At 45.9% G+C, this 18,829-nt stretch overlaps 1 protein-coding gene across 3 annotated transcripts in view; it reads left to right on the top strand.

The window, feature by feature from the left end:
* Positions 1 to 16,057, top strand: part of crfb1 (cytokine receptor family member b1) — a 39,919-nt gene extending 23,862 nt beyond the window's left edge. For 2 of the 3 annotated variants that reach the window (XM_084313806.1, XM_084313805.1), the window contains exons 4-8: positions 940 to 1,106; positions 11,685 to 11,851; positions 12,348 to 12,501; positions 13,797 to 13,927; positions 14,952 to 16,057. In XM_084313806.1, the coding sequence (XP_084169932.1) occupies positions 940 to 1,106; positions 11,685 to 11,851; positions 12,348 to 12,501; positions 13,797 to 13,927; positions 14,952 to 16,031 (1,699 nt within the window). In that variant the 3' untranslated portion in view covers positions 16,032 to 16,057. The remainder of the gene's footprint in view (positions 1 to 939; positions 1,107 to 11,684; positions 11,852 to 12,347; positions 12,502 to 13,796; positions 13,928 to 14,951) is intronic. The other variant, XM_084313807.1, reaches the window with a different exon arrangement.
* The last annotated feature ends 2,772 nt before the right edge of the window (positions 16,058 to 18,829 follow it).

Below are 18,829 nucleotides of genomic sequence, written 5' to 3'. Positions count from 1 at the left end.
AACCAGGTCTAGTCTTAAAGGAAAACTCCAACATTTTGGGAAATTAGCTTATTTAACATCTTCCCTGGAGTTAGACAAGAAGATACATACCTTTTTCGTCTCTCTGCATGCATTGGGCTTAGGGAACGCCTGGACCGTTCACTGGAAGTGGGGCAGACATCTAGCCTAGTTCACTACAGTCAGGAAATATACTCTAAATACAATCAAAATACAACTCCCAAACGTTCCTGTAAACATGTTGTGACCTGTGTATTTACCACGTCTCCCAGTCACACAAGTCTCCCAGTCACACAAGTCTCCCAGTCACACAAGTCTCCAAGTCACATAAGTCTCCCAGTCACACAAGTCTCCCAGTCACACAAGTCTCCCAGTCACACAAGTCTCCAAGTCACACAAGTCTCCCAGTCACACAAGTCTCCAAGTCACACAAGTGTCCCAGTCACATGAGTCTCCCAGTCACACAAGTCTCCCAGTCAGTCACACAAGTCTCCCAGTCACACAAGTCTCCCAGTCACACAAGTCTCCAAGTCACACAAGTCTCCCAGTCACACAAGTCTCCAAGTCACACAAGTCTCCCAGTCACACTAGTCTCCCAGACACACAAGTCTCCAAGTCACATGAGTCTCCCAGTCACACAAGTCTCCCAGTCACACAAGTGAAGCATGCGATAGTCTCCGCCCTCCCAGACCGACGGTAGGGGGTAGAGTGCGCAACGACCAGGAAGGGGATTGGGAATTGGCATAACGACTAACATTGGGATGGGAGAAAAATGGAAAAAAAGAAGGGGGATAAAGATAATAATACATTTAAAAAAATAAGTACTGTTTAACCCTCGCAAGAGAGGGTCGGTCAACAAACTCAGTCAACAAACCGACACATTCAGTCAACAAACCGACACATTCAGTCTTTAAATAAAGCTCTTTGTTTCACTCTGTGCAGGATCAACAAGAAAGCCAGACAACTGCCAAATCCCTCCAACGTCACAACGAGTTACACGCTGAAGCTCAGAGACGTGTACACGCCGTACTACCTCTCCGTCCAGGCGTCCCACCATGGCTCATCCTCTGCCATATCCAAAGAAGAAGTCTTCACACCCTTCAGAGACAGTATGTCCACAGCACATAACCTTCAACCCCTTCAGAGACACAGTACATAACCTTCATAATAATAATAATAATGCGGGACCTCTTTTAGGGGGTCTTTAATCGGCATGCAACAAACTGGACATGCAATTGGAGCGGCACACACACACCGGGATACACACACACACACATGCATTGTCTTTTTCTCAGTCGCCGATGCGATTGAGTCTCTGCGCCTAACCCATCCCGTCGTCTTTCCCCCCATGGGCAGCTGGGAGCAGATAGGGCGTCAACGTGAGTCGCGCCCCGGGGACCAATCCAAGTGCTCCTGCCCGTCTTCGTCAAGGACGCCACAGTGTTAACGATCTGTTGTTGTGCATGTTTTTCCATTGGGTTTATCTTATCGGGGGGAAACCCTTGCGAGCACGGGGAGAACATGCAAACTCCACACAGAAAGGCCTGGGAGATACCCCACCTGGGTACCTGGCATCATGGAAACCTGGTCCCCAAGCGGGAATCGAACCCTGGACCTTCTTGCTGTGAGGCGACAGTGTTAACCACTACACCACCGTGCCGCTCTACCGGTTCATACCTTCAGAGACACAGTACATAACCTTCAAACCCTTCAGAGACACAGCACATAACCTTCAACCCCTTCAGAGACACAGCACATAACCTTCAACCCCTTCAGAGACACAGTACATAACCTTCAAACCTTCATCTTAAGCACTCCTACCTTAACCCTAACATCCTTGGACCAATCTTAAGCACTCCTACCTTAACCCTAACATCCTTGGACCAATCTTAAGCACTCCTACCTTAACCCTAACATCCTTGGACCAATCTTAAGCACTCCTACCTTAACCCTAACATCATTGGACCAATCTTAAGCACTTCAAGTTTCAAGTTTCTTTAATAGTTGTCATACAGAAGTACAGAATACTTTTATACAAAATGCTTCTTACTGTTACGCTCCATACACTCCTACTGTTACAAAGGGTCAGATTAAACCGAATATATATATTTATTGATTGATATATATTGCATAATATTTGTATATCGTTTGATATCCCTTGTATATTCCTTGTACATATACACGGAATATCCCTTTAGCCTAGTACAGACCATAATATTTCATTCTCCTATTGGACAGCGGTCCACAGGCGCCAGCGGCCATGCCCCCCAGAGTCGAGTTCAAAGCTACCGTCAAGACATGTCTGTACATGCCCGGCTTTGCCCAGGAATACGAGACAGAAATAAGGTTGGCACTAGTTTATTCCCTGCACATATAAATATGGCGTAGGTGGATACAGCAGTAGTCTTAGTAACAAGTTGAAGCCTCACACTACGATACAACGTGCTGTGAAGTGGGCCCGCATTGCCCCAAAATAGAGTCTTGTCTTATCCTAATACGTTTGTTCAACGTATCGTTCGCTCCTTACTAGTAAAGCCTTCATCACGAGTCAAAGACCAAGTGAAGTGAGCAACTGTGCGTCTAAATAGAGCACTTATAGCCGCGTGCGAATAGGATAGTAAAGTATCAGAGCTTGGTTGAATAACGTCAAGTTCAACTTAGTTAATGTGAAGTACCGCGCACCGGAGTATCTACAACGGTGAATGCAGAGCCCCCTTTCCGGCTGGATTATTATTCTTATTGCTTTGGACCAGACTGTTGGAGCGGAGAAGAATCGCCTACACCCACTGCTGTGGGATCTACCCGTGAGGAACATCACTCGAGCCCGTCTCTATTGGAGAGGCTGGCCGGCTTTCACCTGTGCTGCACGCATACTGGGATTACAGCTGCTGTTTTTCGTCTGCCGATCAGGGAGTAATATACCGCCTCCCATAGCAGGAGCCTATTGAGTCCCCGCTGACCCAGACTTTGCATTCGAACATTTCCTCTAGTAGCCCTCGACCAACGTTATGGACGCATATGGGACTATGTGATACAGGAGATAAGAGACATTGACCGTCTCCCCCCAGCCAGAGACAACAGAGCATTAGATGACCTCTCTATCAAGGTACAGTCCCTGGTAGGAATGCTGGGGTCCCAAAAGGAAAAGGGGATCTATGAACTGTACGCTAACTCTAATGTAGAGAGGATACTAGAGAAGCTCCCTCCCGCCCGACAAGAGCGCTTTCGGCGGCAGAGAGACCACCGCGACCCCAACGGTCCAGAGGCATCCCTCCTAGACCTATCTGAGTTCCTCGCCAGGGAGGTCAGTAGCCTACGACTCGACACGTTCGTATGGAGTGGACCAAGCCCAAGACTCGGACCTCGGGGATCAACAGATAACCGCCGGTTGGTGACCGTTATGCACCAAGCCGAATCAGTACCGCAGCACAAGAACCACAACACCCCCTCGACGAAAGAGGACCAGTGGAAGATTGAGTGCCAGTACTGTGAGGGAGAACATCGGCTGTACCAATGCGACACTTTCGGGAAGCTGACCACGGACGAGGTGAGTCAGTGGATCAAGGACCACCGCCGCTGCTTCCGCTGCGCGCGCAGCCACCTAGCAGCTGAGTGCCGCTTGAAGAAGAAGTGCAGCAGGTGCGGTGGCACCCACTTGGAGGTCCTGCATGACATCAACAGGCGTCAGCCAGGACAACAGAGTGGGCCCGTCGCGGTAATGTACCATGCCGAGGCGGTGGCACCAGTACCGAAGAGCCACCAGACCGCTCCCTACTGTACCTACTGCGACGGCGGACACTGGCTGGCACAGTGCGCCGAATATAAGACACTGAACCCCGTCCACGTTGACCAGTGGCGTGAGGCGGCCCAGGCGGGCGCCGCTTACCGCGCAAGGGCGGCCCAGGCGGGCGCCGCTTACCGCGCAGCACGGTGCGGAGCCCACCAGAAGATCCAAGGCAACCGACCAACAGGAGTGCTCCACATTGACCAGCATAGCGGGACCCCCCGAGTGCTCCTCAAAGTGGTCAGAGTGCTCCTGAGCTACGAGGACAAGGTCCTGGACACTTACGCCGTCCTGGACGATGGGTCTGAAAAGACTCTCCTCCTCGCTTCCGCAGCAGCCCAGTTGGGCCTGCGGGGTGTCAAAGATACCATGACCATACGCACCATCAGAAGGGACCAGAAGACCATAAAAGGTGAAAAGGTCTCCTTCAAGATAGCAGCGGTGGACCAGCCCGAGAAGCAGTATAGTATAACCAACGTCTTCACCAGCCACGACATAGGCTTGTCTCAGTACACCTACCCCATCCCACAGCTGATGGCTAAGTATGTGCACCTACGTCAACTACCTATACCGCTTATCGACGGCGCCACACCGACCCTGCTCATCGGCTCCGACCACGCGGACCTCATTCTCCCAATTGAGGCGGCCCACATCGGACCCAAAGGATGCCCAGTCGCGGTTCAGACCCGACTGGGATGGACGCTCCAGGGCCCCCTCTACGGACTTGACAGTCAACCCACGTCTACACGCTGCCTACACACAAAGGCGAGCGACACCGGCCCGTGAGAGAACCGTGGGCACCAGAGGGAGTTCGGAACTCCACCCCCCATAGCTGCGCTCCAGACGTAGCTGACCTCGAACCCAGCACCCCAAGCGACTCCTTGACGGGGCGGCCGGGACCGGCCCCTCCTCAGACGGGGTACAGAGCAAACAAGAGAAACAGACGGAGGAGGAGGAGGCACAGCCAAGCACAGATCAAAGCAGTCTCAGGCCCGCTTCCTCCTAAGCCCCCCTTCATCCCGTCCAGTCGTCATGACCATAGACCAGTCACTACCCCGAGCTGCGTGGCCGGCCGGCCGCGTAAGCAAAGTGACCACTGGTGCCGACGGAAAGGTCAGAGCGGCAGAATTGCTCGTCCAAGGGCGGACCTACAACCGACCCGTGGCGAGGCTGATAGAGTCGCCAAGGCTCCCCGACTCGCTTAATGACGACCATGACCCATGACTTTGTGAACTGCCCTACCCCTCACAACAGACATTGAGTAGTGGACAGTGCGGTTAATCTGTCTCTGCTTATCTAATTAGGTGGGACTAATTAGTCCCACAAAGGGTCTTACTACAAAGGGTCAGATTAAACCGAATATATATATTTATTGATTGATATATATTGCATAATATTTGTATATCGTTTGATATCCCTTGTATATTCCTTGTACATATACACGGAATATCCCTTTAGCCTAGTACAGACCATAATATTTCATTCTCCTATTGGACAGCGGTCCACAGGCGCCAGCGGCCATGCCCCCCAGAGTCGAGTTCAAAGCTACCGTCAAGACATGTCTGTACATGCCCGGCTTTGCCCAGGAATACGAGACAGAAATAAGGTTGGCACTAGTTTATTCCCTGCACATATAAATATGGCGTAGGTGGATACAGCAGTAGTCTTAGTAACAAGTTGAAGCCTCACACTACGATACAACGTGCTGTGAAGTGGGCCCGCATTGCCCCAAAATAGAGTCTTGTCTTATCCTAATACGTTTGTTCAACGTATCGTTCGCTCCTTACTAGTAAAGCCTTCATCACGAGTCAAAGACCAAGTGAAGTGAGCAACTGTGCGTCTAAATAGAGCACTTATAGCCGTGTGCGAATAGGATAGTAAAGTATCAGAGCTTGGTTGAATAACGTCAAGTTCAACTTAGTTAATGTGAAGTACCGCGCACCGGAGTATCTACAACGGTGAATGCAGAGCCCCCTTTCCGGCTGGATTATTATTCTTATTGCTTTGGACCAGACTGTTGGAGCAGAGAAGAATCGCCTACACCCACTGCTGTGGGATCTACCCGTGAGGAACATCACTCGAGCCCGTCTCTATTGGAGAGGCTGGCCGGCTTTCACCTGTGCTGCACGCATACTGGGATTACAGCTGCTGTTTTTCGTCTGCCGATCAGGGAGTAATATACCGCCTCCCATAGCAGGAGCCTATTGAGTCCCCGCTGACCCAGACTTTGCATTCGAACATTTCCTCCCCCTGCTGACTTACAACCGGTGGGAACCCCCTACCAGAATCTCCCGCTGCCTCCCCAGAGTACCATAGATATAATTCCTAATATTCAGGTTGTATTATTATCTCCTGCGTAACCAGAGAATGGACATTCATTATTGATTTGCCTACGCACATTCCTTTGCCTTACAAGAGCATCCAAAGTAATTAGAGAAGTATATTATGTACCTTTTGCTGCAATAAATACTTAAATACAACTTTGTGTGGAACCGATTTCATTGTGGGGAAGTGTTCATCATCATATACTTGTGTACGGTATGGCCAGTAGTAATGTACATAAGACGGTAGTGGTTTAATGATACCAATACTTATTAATACAGTCAGGGAATTGTACCCCTCAGTTACACCTACCTTAACCCTAACATCCTTGGACCCATCTTAACCAACCACTGGAGATACACATCTTGAGTGAATAAACGTCTGCAGTATGTTGTTGCCCAATGGGACAGGAAGTGGAGGATGGTTGCTCTTCAGTTTTATCAAGCACTACATTTGACAGTTGTCTTTACAGACTAGGTCAGGGTGTGTTGTGAGGCCTGTTGAGACATGTATTATGATACTGGGCTCTACAGTAAAACTTGACTAATCTCTCAGCCATTGTATTCATTGTATTGGCCAGCGGTGGGAAGTAAATTTCTTTTTTTACTCGAGCACAGTACTGTTAAGTGCAATTATAAAGTACTTGTATGTGTGTACTCTATATAGAGTATTTCCATTTTAGGGGACTTGGTACTTTTTAGGGCTGTCCCCGACTAAGGATTTGGATGGTCGACTATGATTGGCCAAAATTTGCCGTTAGTCGACTATTGGTTGACTAAAAATTTTAAATAAAAAAAAGTATAATATATATATATATATTTTTTTATCATTCCATTTGGGCTGTGGGGGGTGCTTAATGTCTGAAGGAGTCGACTGAAGGCTTCTTGTCCTCTGCAAAAGCATGCAATTGGTCCACTGATGGATACATCTTGACATTTGTCTAGTCTAGTGTGTTCATTAGATGGTGAAATCCTCTTTCAGTGCCTCTGTGCCTGTTTTCGTAGGCAGTTAGCCTCTATGCGTGCCATTAGTGTTAGCCATGCTTCTAGGCCTCTTTTCTTTTGGAAAGAATGCTAAAATCTTTTTTTAAAGAATTTAATTATTATTATTATTTTTTATTCAAAGAGGTTGGCAGTCGACTACGGCTCCTTTCGACCGATTCGTCGACTAATAGGGGTCAGCCCTAGTACTTTTACTCTACTACATTTCAAAAGGAAATATTGTACTTTTTACATTACATTTATCTGAACCCATCGGTTACTAGTTACTTTAAAGAAAGATATTTGGTTTACAAGACATTTTATAACATTGTAAGCCTGCCAACTTCAATCTACATGACCTTTTAGAGGTTCCGAGATTCAGATTCCTTTATTGTCACGTATTTCAGTACCTTACAGTAAAGAGAGAGTGAAATTCTATTTGTTGTGGTTCCTCTACCATAGCAGCTTCCAATAATATAAATACAATAAAATGTGCATAGAATAAGAATAAAATAGAATAAGAATACAATAAGATAAAATATGACTAAAATGAAGATGACTATATACAGTTCTAAAAAGTGTGCAGTGCAGATAACAGGATGTAGATATTATACTATATAACATTTTAATAACAAAATGGCTATGTACAGTTCCAAACAAAGTATGTTGTGTGATATGCAATGAGCAATGTGCACATTTTTGCAGTGTGTAAAATGCAATATGGTTTTATCAGCAGCAACAGTGTTTCTCAAGTGTAGTCCGTGGGGGGGTTAGGGGGGCGTCAATGGGCTCTGTTGAGTCTGATGGCTTAGGGGGAAAACTGTTCTTCAGCCGGTTGGTTCTGGCTGTGTGGCTGCGGTAGCGCTTTCCAGACCGCATCAGCTGGAACAGTCCATGGTTGGGGTGATTAAGGTCCTTGATAATTTTCCAGGCTTTTTTAATGCACCGGCTTTCATAGATGTCCTGGATGGAGGGAAGCTCCCATCCACAGATCTTTTGGGCTGTCCTGACTCTGCTCACCGGTTGAGGTCGGTGCAGATCCCCCTCCAGGCGGTGATGCACCCTGTCAGGACGCTCTCTGTTGTCCCTCTGTAGAACGCCTTCAGGATCTTTGGTGTCATGCCAAACTTGCCTCCTGTGGTAGATGTGTTGTTGGGCCTTCTTTACCACATGGTTAGTGTGGACGTCCCAGGTGAGTTTGTCGGTGATGCGAACACAGAGGAACTGCTGACTCTCTCCACTGCAGCCCCGTCGATGGTGATGGGGTCCAGCTTCTCTTCCCCTCTCCTGTAGTCTATGACCAGCTCTTTTGTTTTTACCACATTGAGGGAGAGGTTGTTCTCCTGGCACCACTTTGCCAGGTTGTCAACCTCTCTCCTGTAGGCCGTTTCGTCGCTCTTGGTGTTCGGCCTATCACTGTGGTGTCATCTGCGAATTGAATCACCGTGTTGGATCAATCCGACAGGGAGTCCAGGATCCAGTCACACAGACTGGGGTTGACTCTGAGCTTGGTGTCGAGTCTGGCGGGGACTATGGTGTTGAACGCTGAGCTGTAGTCCACAAACAGGGACTATGGTGTTGAACGCTGAGCTGTAGTCCACAAACGGCATCCTCACATAGTTCCCCGCCTTCTCCAGGTGGGTGGTAGCCTCATGTAAGGTTGTGGCTATTGCATCTTCTGTGGATCCGTCTTGTCTAGGGTTGCAACGATTAGTCGACATAATCGACGGTGTCGATCATAAAAAGAGGTCGACGCCGAATTTTTTAGTCGGTGCGTTGTATTAAAAAAATATATTATTTTTATTTTTTTGCACTACCTATCTTTGTGAAAGTGGCTTCTCAGCTCTGGTACAGCTGAAGACAAAGTAGAGGAACAGATTGGACATTGAGCATGACATCTTTTGTGGATCTGTCTTGTCTGTAGGCGTATTGGTGTTTGTCCAGGCTGGGTGGTAGGTTGTTGTTGAGAAGTGCCTTGATGTGCTTCTCAAAGCATTTGCTCAGTATGGGGGTAAGAGCAACTGGGCGCCAGTTACGGCTTGTTACCTTGCTCTTTTTTGGTACTGGCACAATGTGGGCTGATTTAAAGCAGGAGGGGACTACACTCCGGGAGCGGGACAGGTCCCCCACCCCCCCCACCTACCCAATCCAATGTACAGTTTCTACGTCAAATGTATATACTCCTTTTTCTGGACTCTTTTTGTATCACAAACAGTACTGTATTTGCAAATCTGGTATGTCATAAATGTATAGATGTAGCAGTACTGTCTATCTGTATGGCATGTATGTCATATATGTTACGATGAATTGAAAATGGGGGACCCTGATGTAAACAAGACGAAAGTCTTTCTCTGGTCTGCATCCCCTTAACAATTGTATGTATTGAGCTGTACTGTACTGTACCCATTCTGCAATCTGTTAATAAAGTTTTCAATCAATCAATCAATTGAATATGTCCGCGAACACCCCCGCCAGCTACGCCGCGCATGCTCTGATCACCCGGCCTGGGATGATATCTGGCCTGGCTGCTTTCCTGATGTTGATGCGTTTAAACTCAGCGCGCACATCGGCCTCGGTGATGACCAGGGCACTGCTAATTTTGGCGGGTGTAGGGGTGGTGGGAGGTTGGTGTTGTTTTATACCCTAGGAAGAATTCTTAAAAGGTAAGTTCAGAATTATGGTCCCTTAGCCCTGTTACTGACTTACCAATTCTGTTGTTGATCGGTAGAGTCCTTTCTCAGCACAACCCATACAGTTCATCTTACTGGATGCCTACAGCTCCGGCAAATGTACAAATGTAAAGTCAGTGGGGCCACGCTGGAGTCTGTACAAGCCCCGTGGTAAATGTAAAGTCAGTGGGGCCACGCTGGAGTCGGTACAAGCCTCGTGGTAAATGTAAAGTCAGTGGGGCCACGCTGGAGTCTGTACAAGCCCCGTGGTAAATGTAAAGTCAGTGGGGCCACGCTGGAGTCGGTACAAGCCTCGTGGTAAATGTAAAGTCAGTGGGGCCACGCTGGAGTCTGTACAAGCCCCGTGGTAAATGTAAAGTCAGTGGGGCCACGCTGGAGTCTGTACAAGCCTCGTGGTAAATGTAAAGTCAGTGGGGCCACGCTGGAGTCGGTACAAGCCTCGTGGTAAATGTAAAGTCAGTGGGGCCACGCTGGAGTCGGTACAAGCCTCGTGGTAAATGTAAAGTCAGTGGGGCCACGCTGGAGTCGGTACAAGCCTCGTGGTAAATGTAAAGTCAGTGGGGCCACGCTGGAGTCTGTACAAGCCTCGTGGTAAATGCTGAAAAACCTTCTCTGCACCGTTTCTTCTAGCGTGGCTCCATCGACATTACATTACATTTACATTTACATTTAGTCATTTAGCTGACGCTTTTATCCAAAGCGACTTACAAGTTCTGTACGACAAGACAGCAAGAAGGGTACAACTCTATCAGCTGAGTAACAATGTTCATCAAGTGTTGCGTGTTACAGTGTAGGTTAGTTTATTAGGACAAGTGCATGACAGTACGGTTAGTCACGGTTAGATTTTTTTTTTTTTTTTTTTTTTATCATTTCAGATAATGGTTGAAGAAGTGAGTCTTTAGTCGACGGCGAAAGATTGGACGGGATTCGGCTGTCCTAACTGGGATGGGTAGTTCATTCCACCATTGTGGGGCAAGGACTGAGAATAGGCGGCTTCTCTTTGATGACCCTCCGGGAGCTTGGATAGGAGTAGGTCTGAGGCGGCCAGAAGATGCAGAGCGTAGGGGTCTTGAGGGTGTGTAGTTAGAGACCAGAGTCTTGTGGCTAACTAAAGGAGGAGCTGGGTCTCCAGTATGAAGCACAGCATGGGTTGTGTTGAGAAAGGACTCTACACCCTTCGATTACATTAGATTAGGTTAGATTGATGATAATAATAATAAACTTTATTTGTATAGCACTTTTCATACAGACATTGCAGTTCAAAGTGCTTCACAGCAGTAAAAAAAAAAAATACAGGCATAAGTGAGCATAAAAAAGAGATTAGATTCAAATGTATTGTCATTGTACAGTACAACGAAAAGAAGTTTGGCATTTACATTTAGTCATTTAGCAGCTGGCGGTTTTATCCAAAGCGACTTACAAGTTCTGTACGACGGGTCAGCAGGAAGGGCACAACTCTTCAGCATTTCCTAAATACAAACAGAGAAGAGGAACAACATAACAATTAATAAATAGTATCTACAGATATGTAAGAGGATTATGCGCAGGTATGTACAGACAGGTGGGTATATATATATATATACACAGTATATACAGCATTATTGTACATGCTATCATACAGAGTTATCATTGATGAGTATGAAATACAGCTTAGGGGTCCAAAATTCTATAAAAATCGTGTTTTAACCCTTTCACTGCCACACGACAGAAGGTTAACCCTTTACTATCACACAACCGACGGCGATGCTCCATCATTAGCTCCGCATCCGCGGAGCTAATGATGGAGCATCGCCGTCGGTTGTGTGATAGTAAAGGGTTAACCTTCTGTATTGTCACAGTGAAAGGGTTAACCGGCTGTCGTGTGGCAGTGAAAGGGTTAAGTAACCATTGTCATCTGGTCCCACCCCCTAGCGGTGATAGGTCCTCCGGTGCTGTCACTCGAGGGATGTGGTGATTGTCTTCGACTGGGCATCTCACTTCCCAAACCCGACAGCAGATCCGACCTGCGCGGTGAATCCATCCAGCAATTCTACGGAGCCTTTTTCAAAATTCTCACCAAGAAGGCAGAGGGGAAACCGGTAGGAACACTTGAGGAACGTTGGAAATGCCGTTAAAAAAGGTTATCGGAACTGTTATTATTAATAGTAAAGGTTCAGCCACTAGATGTCGCACTAGAGCACCAGCATGTCATTTATCAAATTAAGGTGCATTCCACCTGCGGAAATGGGAAGTAGGGAGGGGATACATGTAAACGACAACGACATTCATTTTGGACCCGTCAATATTTCTTTAATGATCATTTCATTAATCAATCATTTTTCGGGGGCAAAAGCAATACTTTTATTACACACCTTTCTAAAAGCTCTGTGGATTTATGATTTATTTTACATAAAGATGTTATCTATAACACTATTATTATTATTATTATTATTATTATTATTATTATTATTATTATTATTATTATTATTATCCACACACTACACTCAGAGTCCGCAGCATAGACCGTGGACCATTTGATGTAAAACTGAACTCCCACTGCAGCTGAAAGATATTTCTCCCGGTTCATTTTTGCAGGCCATACAGATAGAAACCTCCAACACTAGCTATGTTGTTAACAACTTAGAGAGAGGCGTGGAGTATTGTGTCCAGGTTCACACGCGCATTGTAACCAACACCAACACCAGGCCTTCAGAGTGGATGTGCGCATTCACCAGTGAGCCAAGGAGAGGTGAGTTTAAACGTAGAAAATGGAGCTTTTGAACACTAGTTGATGAAATTGTTTGATATCAATTATTTATTTATAATTTCTTTTATAGCTATATAGTAACTTATTATAATGTGAATTTCTCCGGAACCTTCTTTGCAGAGCCCTCTACCCACTCAACTCCAACCCACAGACCAAAATATAATTTCTTTTAACAAAGTGCAATACCAAGAGGGGCTATTTTACCTAGAGGTCGCTGTTGTATGTACAACTGTAAATAAAGAGGTAGAATAAATTAAATTAACGAATGAATTAAATAAAATATAGCACAATAGCACAATAGAATCTGAGAATTTACAATAAATATAAAATAGAAATAGGCCAGACCAGGCCTGTGCAATATATTACTATATAGACCTTTTCAAACATGACAACGTAAAACATTCAAATTTAAATGGGTCCAAGGTAATTCCTGTTACAGTGTTTTGCTATTACAATCGGTGTGTGTGTGTGTGTGTGTGTGTGTGTGTGTGTGTGTGTGTGTGTGTGTGGACCGTATTGTGTCTGATGTGGTACGGAACATATCACCATCTAGTGCAGCAATGTACAAACATGCCAGAGTGAAACCAGAGTGGTTTGGCCTTACCAACGATGTCTTTGCTAACATACCAAATACACCGGATGTTGTTTTTGTTGACACCAGCCACATGGAGGTGCTGGTCATAGAAGTAGGCTGTACCTTTGATCTGTACATGGACCAGGCCTTCCGGGACAAGTATATCAAATACCAACCACTGCTCAGTGTGATGGCTGACCTTGGGTATAAGTGTAGATATAGTGTACTTGTATTCGGAAGTCTTGGCCATGTATACAAATGCACCATGACCGGTCTGAGAATTGCTGCAATGTCTAAAAGAAAAGCCAAACAAATTGCCAAATATGGCTCTGTCTCAGCTATTATTGGCAGCTTAGCTACGTGGAGAAGGAGGTGCTATGTGTACCCTTAAGTGTTCAGTGCTGCTTGGCCCCGATATATTTGATTCCCTGTTTATGTAATATAATTTGTGGAACCAAATAAAGTATTAATGTGTGTGTGTGTGTGTGTGTGTGTGTGTGTGTGTGTGTGTGTGTGTGTGTGTGTGTGTGTGTGTGTGTGTGTGTGTGTGTGTGTGTGTGTGTGTGTGTGTGTGTGTGTGTGTGTGTGTGTGTGTGTGTGTGTGTGTGTGTGTGTGTGTGTGTGTGTGTGTGTGTGTGTGTGTGTGTGTGTGTGTGTGTGTGTGTGTGTGTGTGTGTGTGTGTGTGTGTGCGTGTGTGTGTAGTCTTGCCCATTGTAGCTGCCGTGGCTGCTGCTCTCATCCTGCTTGGAGGGGGTGTGATGACTCTCATGGTTGGCCTGGCCTACACAGGCTTCCTGTGCAAACTGAAGACCCACCTGCCCAGGACATTACTGGTGAGAAACTATATATATACTATATAGCTGTGTCGTATAGCTGTGTCATCTACGAAACGTATATAATGATATAATGAATAATTAAATGATTGTTACAGCTGCTGAGCTATATAATATTATAGCTAATGTCCATTTGTTATTACATGTATTATACATTATCTCTCCACTCCGCACTATGTTAGTAGAGAGAGAGAGAGAGACACTAGCACTGTCGGGTCTTGGCTTTACAGTAGGTAGAATCGCAATATATTCATCTTCAATAACGTTTGAATAGTAATCCATTTCGTGAATACATTTGTTGAAACAGCATCTTTGTAGGCAGATGACTCCTTATCAACACTGCTATCTAACGTTAGCAAGCTAGGCGTGCATAGCGTGACCTGTGTAACGTTAAGTAACTTGTGTTTCCGCTGGGAAAGACCGTTCATCACTGCATACAACTTGGTTTAATCCAAACGTCTATTCAGAAACGTTTGTATTATGAAATAATAAGACATTTGGGGATGTCTGCGACTATTTTCCCTATGCTCAGTCGACACTGTTGACACAGCCACTATGCAACGCGTGCCCTCTCTCTCTCTCACACACACTGCTCTGCATCCACTTAACTCATAGAAAATATGCATCAGGCTATTATTCTAAAAGTATTGATACTAATAAAAGGGAGTATTGAACCGTTTAACAGCTGGGTTACTTTCTAGTATCGGTGTATCGTGCAACCCTAATCTCCACATTGCTTACCATTGCTTTCTCTCTCTCTCTCTCTCTCTCTCTCTCTCTCTCTCTCTCTCTCTCTCTCTCTCTCTCTCTCTCTCTCTCTCTCCTCTCTCTCTCTCTCTCTCTCTCTCTCTCTCTCTCTCTCTCTCTCTCTCTCTCTCTCTCTCTCTCTCTCTCTCTCTCTCTCTCTCTCTCTCTCTCTCTCTCTCTCTCTCTCTCTCTCTCTCTCTCTCTCTCTCTCTCTCCTCTCTCTCTCTCTCTCTCTCTCTCTCTCTCTCTCTCTCTCTCTCTCTCTCTCTCTCTCTAGGCTGCTCTACGTAGAGGCTACATCCTCACCCCTGAGAGAACTGTCCCTGACCTGGTGGTCTCCATCACATCCAAGACGGAAGAAAAAGTGAAGATGACCAAACCTAAAACCCATCCTCTCACAGCGGGGGGGCCTAACTCTGAGGGAGAGGAGGAAGATGATGATGAGGAGGATGAGGAGGAGGAAGGACTTTATGTGGACAGAGCTGGAGAGCTGTCCTCGCCGGACACCAGCGCCGGCAGAGACTCCCGCGATGCGAGTGGTGGGCCCATCTCTGGGGATTCTGGGAGTCTGAGTGTCGTTTCGTCGGGTCTGGTTGAGGAAGCAGAACCGGTGGTGCAGGAGGAGGGGGGCGGGGCTCTGGGCCGAGTACAGGCAGAACATGAAGGAACAAATGTGTCTTTCACGCCTGACGGGGGGCGAGTGGGAGGAGTCTCGGGACATGCGGTGGGTGGGGAGGAGGAGGAGGAGGAGGCTGGTAGCTCCTCTGGCAACATCAACCTGTTCTCAGTCACACTCGGAGCGTTGCAAACAGATGAGGAGGAGGAGGAGGAAGATGCTACTAACTCCACTGTAGACATTTTTAAATGGGCTTTACTTCCCACAGACTTACATCATAGGACTTTGTTGAGACCAAGCAACACGGAGTCACAACGTGAACTGATGACATCACTGCAGCCTGAGCCGACAGACGGCTCACTGATGACATCACTGCAGCCTGAGCAGACAGACGGCTCACTGATGACATCACTGCAGCCTGAGCAGACAGACGGCTCACTGATGACATCACTGCAGCCTGAGCAGACAGACGGCTCACTGATGACATCACTGCAGCCTGAGCAGACAGACGGCTCACTGATGACATCACTGCAGCCTGAGCCGACAGACGGCTCACTGATGACATCACTGCAGCCTGAGCCGACAGACGGCTCACTGATGACATCACTGCAGCCTGAGCAGACAGACGGCTCACTGATGACATCACTGCAGCCTGAGCAGACAGACTCTGGTTACCTTGGTAACGCGAAGTCTGACAAGGAAGAGGAAGAGGAAGAATTCTCAGGCTACATGGGACGCTGACCATTTATGCTGGATTGGTGTATGTGTGTGTGTGTGTGTGTGGGGGGGGGGGGGGGGGGTGATTATGTTGCACTGAAGTTTGTTTGTCTATCGGGCGCGACAGTGGCTCAGGAGGTAGAGCAGTCATCTGCAGAATCTGAAGGTTCCCGGTTAGATTCCCGCTCCTCCCGGCGGTGTGTTGAAGTGTCCTTGAGCAAAGACACTTAACCCCCTAACTGCTCCCTATGAGCAGGTTGGCACCTCGCATGGTTGCCCTCGTCGTCGGTGTGTGAATTAATGGGTGAATGTGAGGCATAAGTTGTAAAGCGCTTTGGATAAAAGCTCTATATAAATGCTATATAATGCTGTATAAACCCATTTACCATTAAAAGTATGTGCAGTGTTGGTAAGTAGTTTCACTACATGTAATTAGATTAGATTGTACTTCATTGTCATTATATTTACATTATAACGTGATTCGGGACTCAAACTTAAGGTGCAGTAATGTAATCAAGTAATAAAAGAGAGACATAAAATACTATACAGAAACATAAAATACTATACAGAAACATAAAATACTATACAAGAAAGAAACATTAAATACTATACAAGAAACATAAAATACTATACAAGAAACATTAAATACTATACAATAAGACAATGTTCCAATACTGTACAATATACAAAATAACAACAATATACAAAATAACAATACACAAATAACAATCACAGTGTCAGACGGTAGTGGGTGGGTATTGCACTGTGGATATTGTACATCAGGATGTTGCACAGTGGGAGGAGGGGGAAAGGTGAATTATTGGTGCATGTTAGAGTTCAGGGTGTTGATGGCTCTGGGGAAGAAACTGTCTCTGAGCCTGTTTGTTCTGGCTCTGATGCCCCTGTAACGCCTGCCCGATGGCAACAGGTCGAACAGGTGGAAGCCAGGGTGTGAGCTGTCCTTTGTAATGTTTTTTGCTCTGTTGAGGCAGCGGGAGTTGTGCAGGTCCTTCAGGGAGGGCAGCCGATGATTCTCTGTGCCGAGTTTATGACCCTCTGAATCGCCTTTCTGTCTGCTTCAGTGCAGCTGGTGTACCACACTGTAATTAAACTAGTAGTTAAACTATATTTTGCATTAGCTTGCTAGTAGTTCAACTAAATTGCATAGTGATTGTAGTTAATTACTTTTGTCCTATTTTGAGGTGTAGTTAACTAAGACAAGATAAGATATTCCTTTATTAATCCCCTCCGGTCGTCATAGCAGCATGGGGGAGGGGAGGTACATGTATGGGCAGGGTAAAACAAATATAATAATAATCAAGTCAATGTTGTACCTTTTTGACATTCACTTTGAATGTATGGGGGTCTGAGAGAAGGAATTATACAATTATATGGTACAAAAATGAAACACGTTTGTTACTAATTTAACACGGGGTCCAAATATGGGGAGTTTTCTGCCCCCTAGCCAAGCCCTGTGACACTGCACACTGAGAAAGGTTTGTTAGTTGGTTGCCAGTTACAGAGCAAACCATCAGTCTGAAATATAATCAATATAATACACAAAATATAATCAATACAATACACAAAATATAATCAATATAATACACAAAATGTAATCAATATAATACAGCATTTTTGGGTGAACCAGCTAAACACAACAGTCTGCACAAACAACTAATGTAATTCACAACCAGGCATGACATCAGACTGTAGGAAAACAATCTATCAAGAGATAGTTTAAAGGGATAGTTTGCATTTTTGGACATACACTATAGTGGTTTGAAATACTTGCTAGGAGTATAGTTGATGCAATGCCATTCGCTTATTCACTGAGTCTCGTGGCCGGAGTTCTGGCCCGGTAGCGAACTGGAAAGGCTTCAGACGGGCAGACCGTAGTAGAAGCGCATTCCCCATAATGTGGGCGTGTTCCTCCTCACAGCGTCTCCTGTGATGTCATAGGCCTACCCTCAATTACATATCTGTGATGGGTATTAAGTGCACACTTGTTAAACCAAACGCCCATCCCTGCAGGTCTGCTAAATGGTAAATGGTGCATTTATATAGTGCTTTACAATTTGTTCCTCTCATTTTACCCATTCACTCATCACATTCACACACAGACGGCGGAGGCAACCAAGTATTTTGAACTACTTCAGTAGTATTAGTAGTAGGAAACATTCAAAAACTGTTCTTTGAAAGAGAGGGGGGTTATAATCTGAGGGGAGAACTCAACTTAAAAGTTCTTAGTGTGCGTACTACCAGGAGAAGACATTGCATTTCCATATGTGGAGTGACACTGGAACAGTCTGAATGTTGTGCTTAACTCATGAGTCATTCAGCGCCGGAGCTTAATCCGTGAGATGGCGCTAGAACGCCACCGCTTTAATCAATGGGGGGACTGCGAGATTTGCGAGTGCTTAAAATATATCTTAAATTATAGCTATGGGTCTAATACACCCGTCGATTATCAGTGAGTTGCTTCCAGTCAACATGTACAAAACGGATTGTTTTTTCATCGGTACATTTCCGTTTTATACCGTTTTGAATAGGAGTATAACTTTGGGTGCTTCTGAGTAATTCCAGAGAAAGACGTGATAATAGCGTTTAGTGGAATACACTAAACATGTTGTAATTTTTCGCCTGATTATCGAATCTTCCTGAAATCAACGCTAGATCATCATTATTATCCTTCCTCATGCAAAAATGAAAAGAGCATTAGACCGTGAGGCTCCGCCGCCGCCTCCTCCCACTCAATGGCACACAGCCACACACACACAGCCGTGATCATGGTAGAAAGACATATCAGATCAACGATCAAATGT

This window comes from Notolepis coatsorum (assembly GCF_963971535.1).
Source record: "Notolepis coatsorum genome assembly, chromosome: 5".
Lineage (NCBI taxonomy): Eukaryota > Metazoa > Chordata > Actinopteri > Aulopiformes > Paralepididae > Notolepis > Notolepis coatsorum.
The sequence above is the reverse complement of the archived record's forward strand: the minus strand, read 5'-3'. Positions and strand labels throughout refer to the sequence as shown.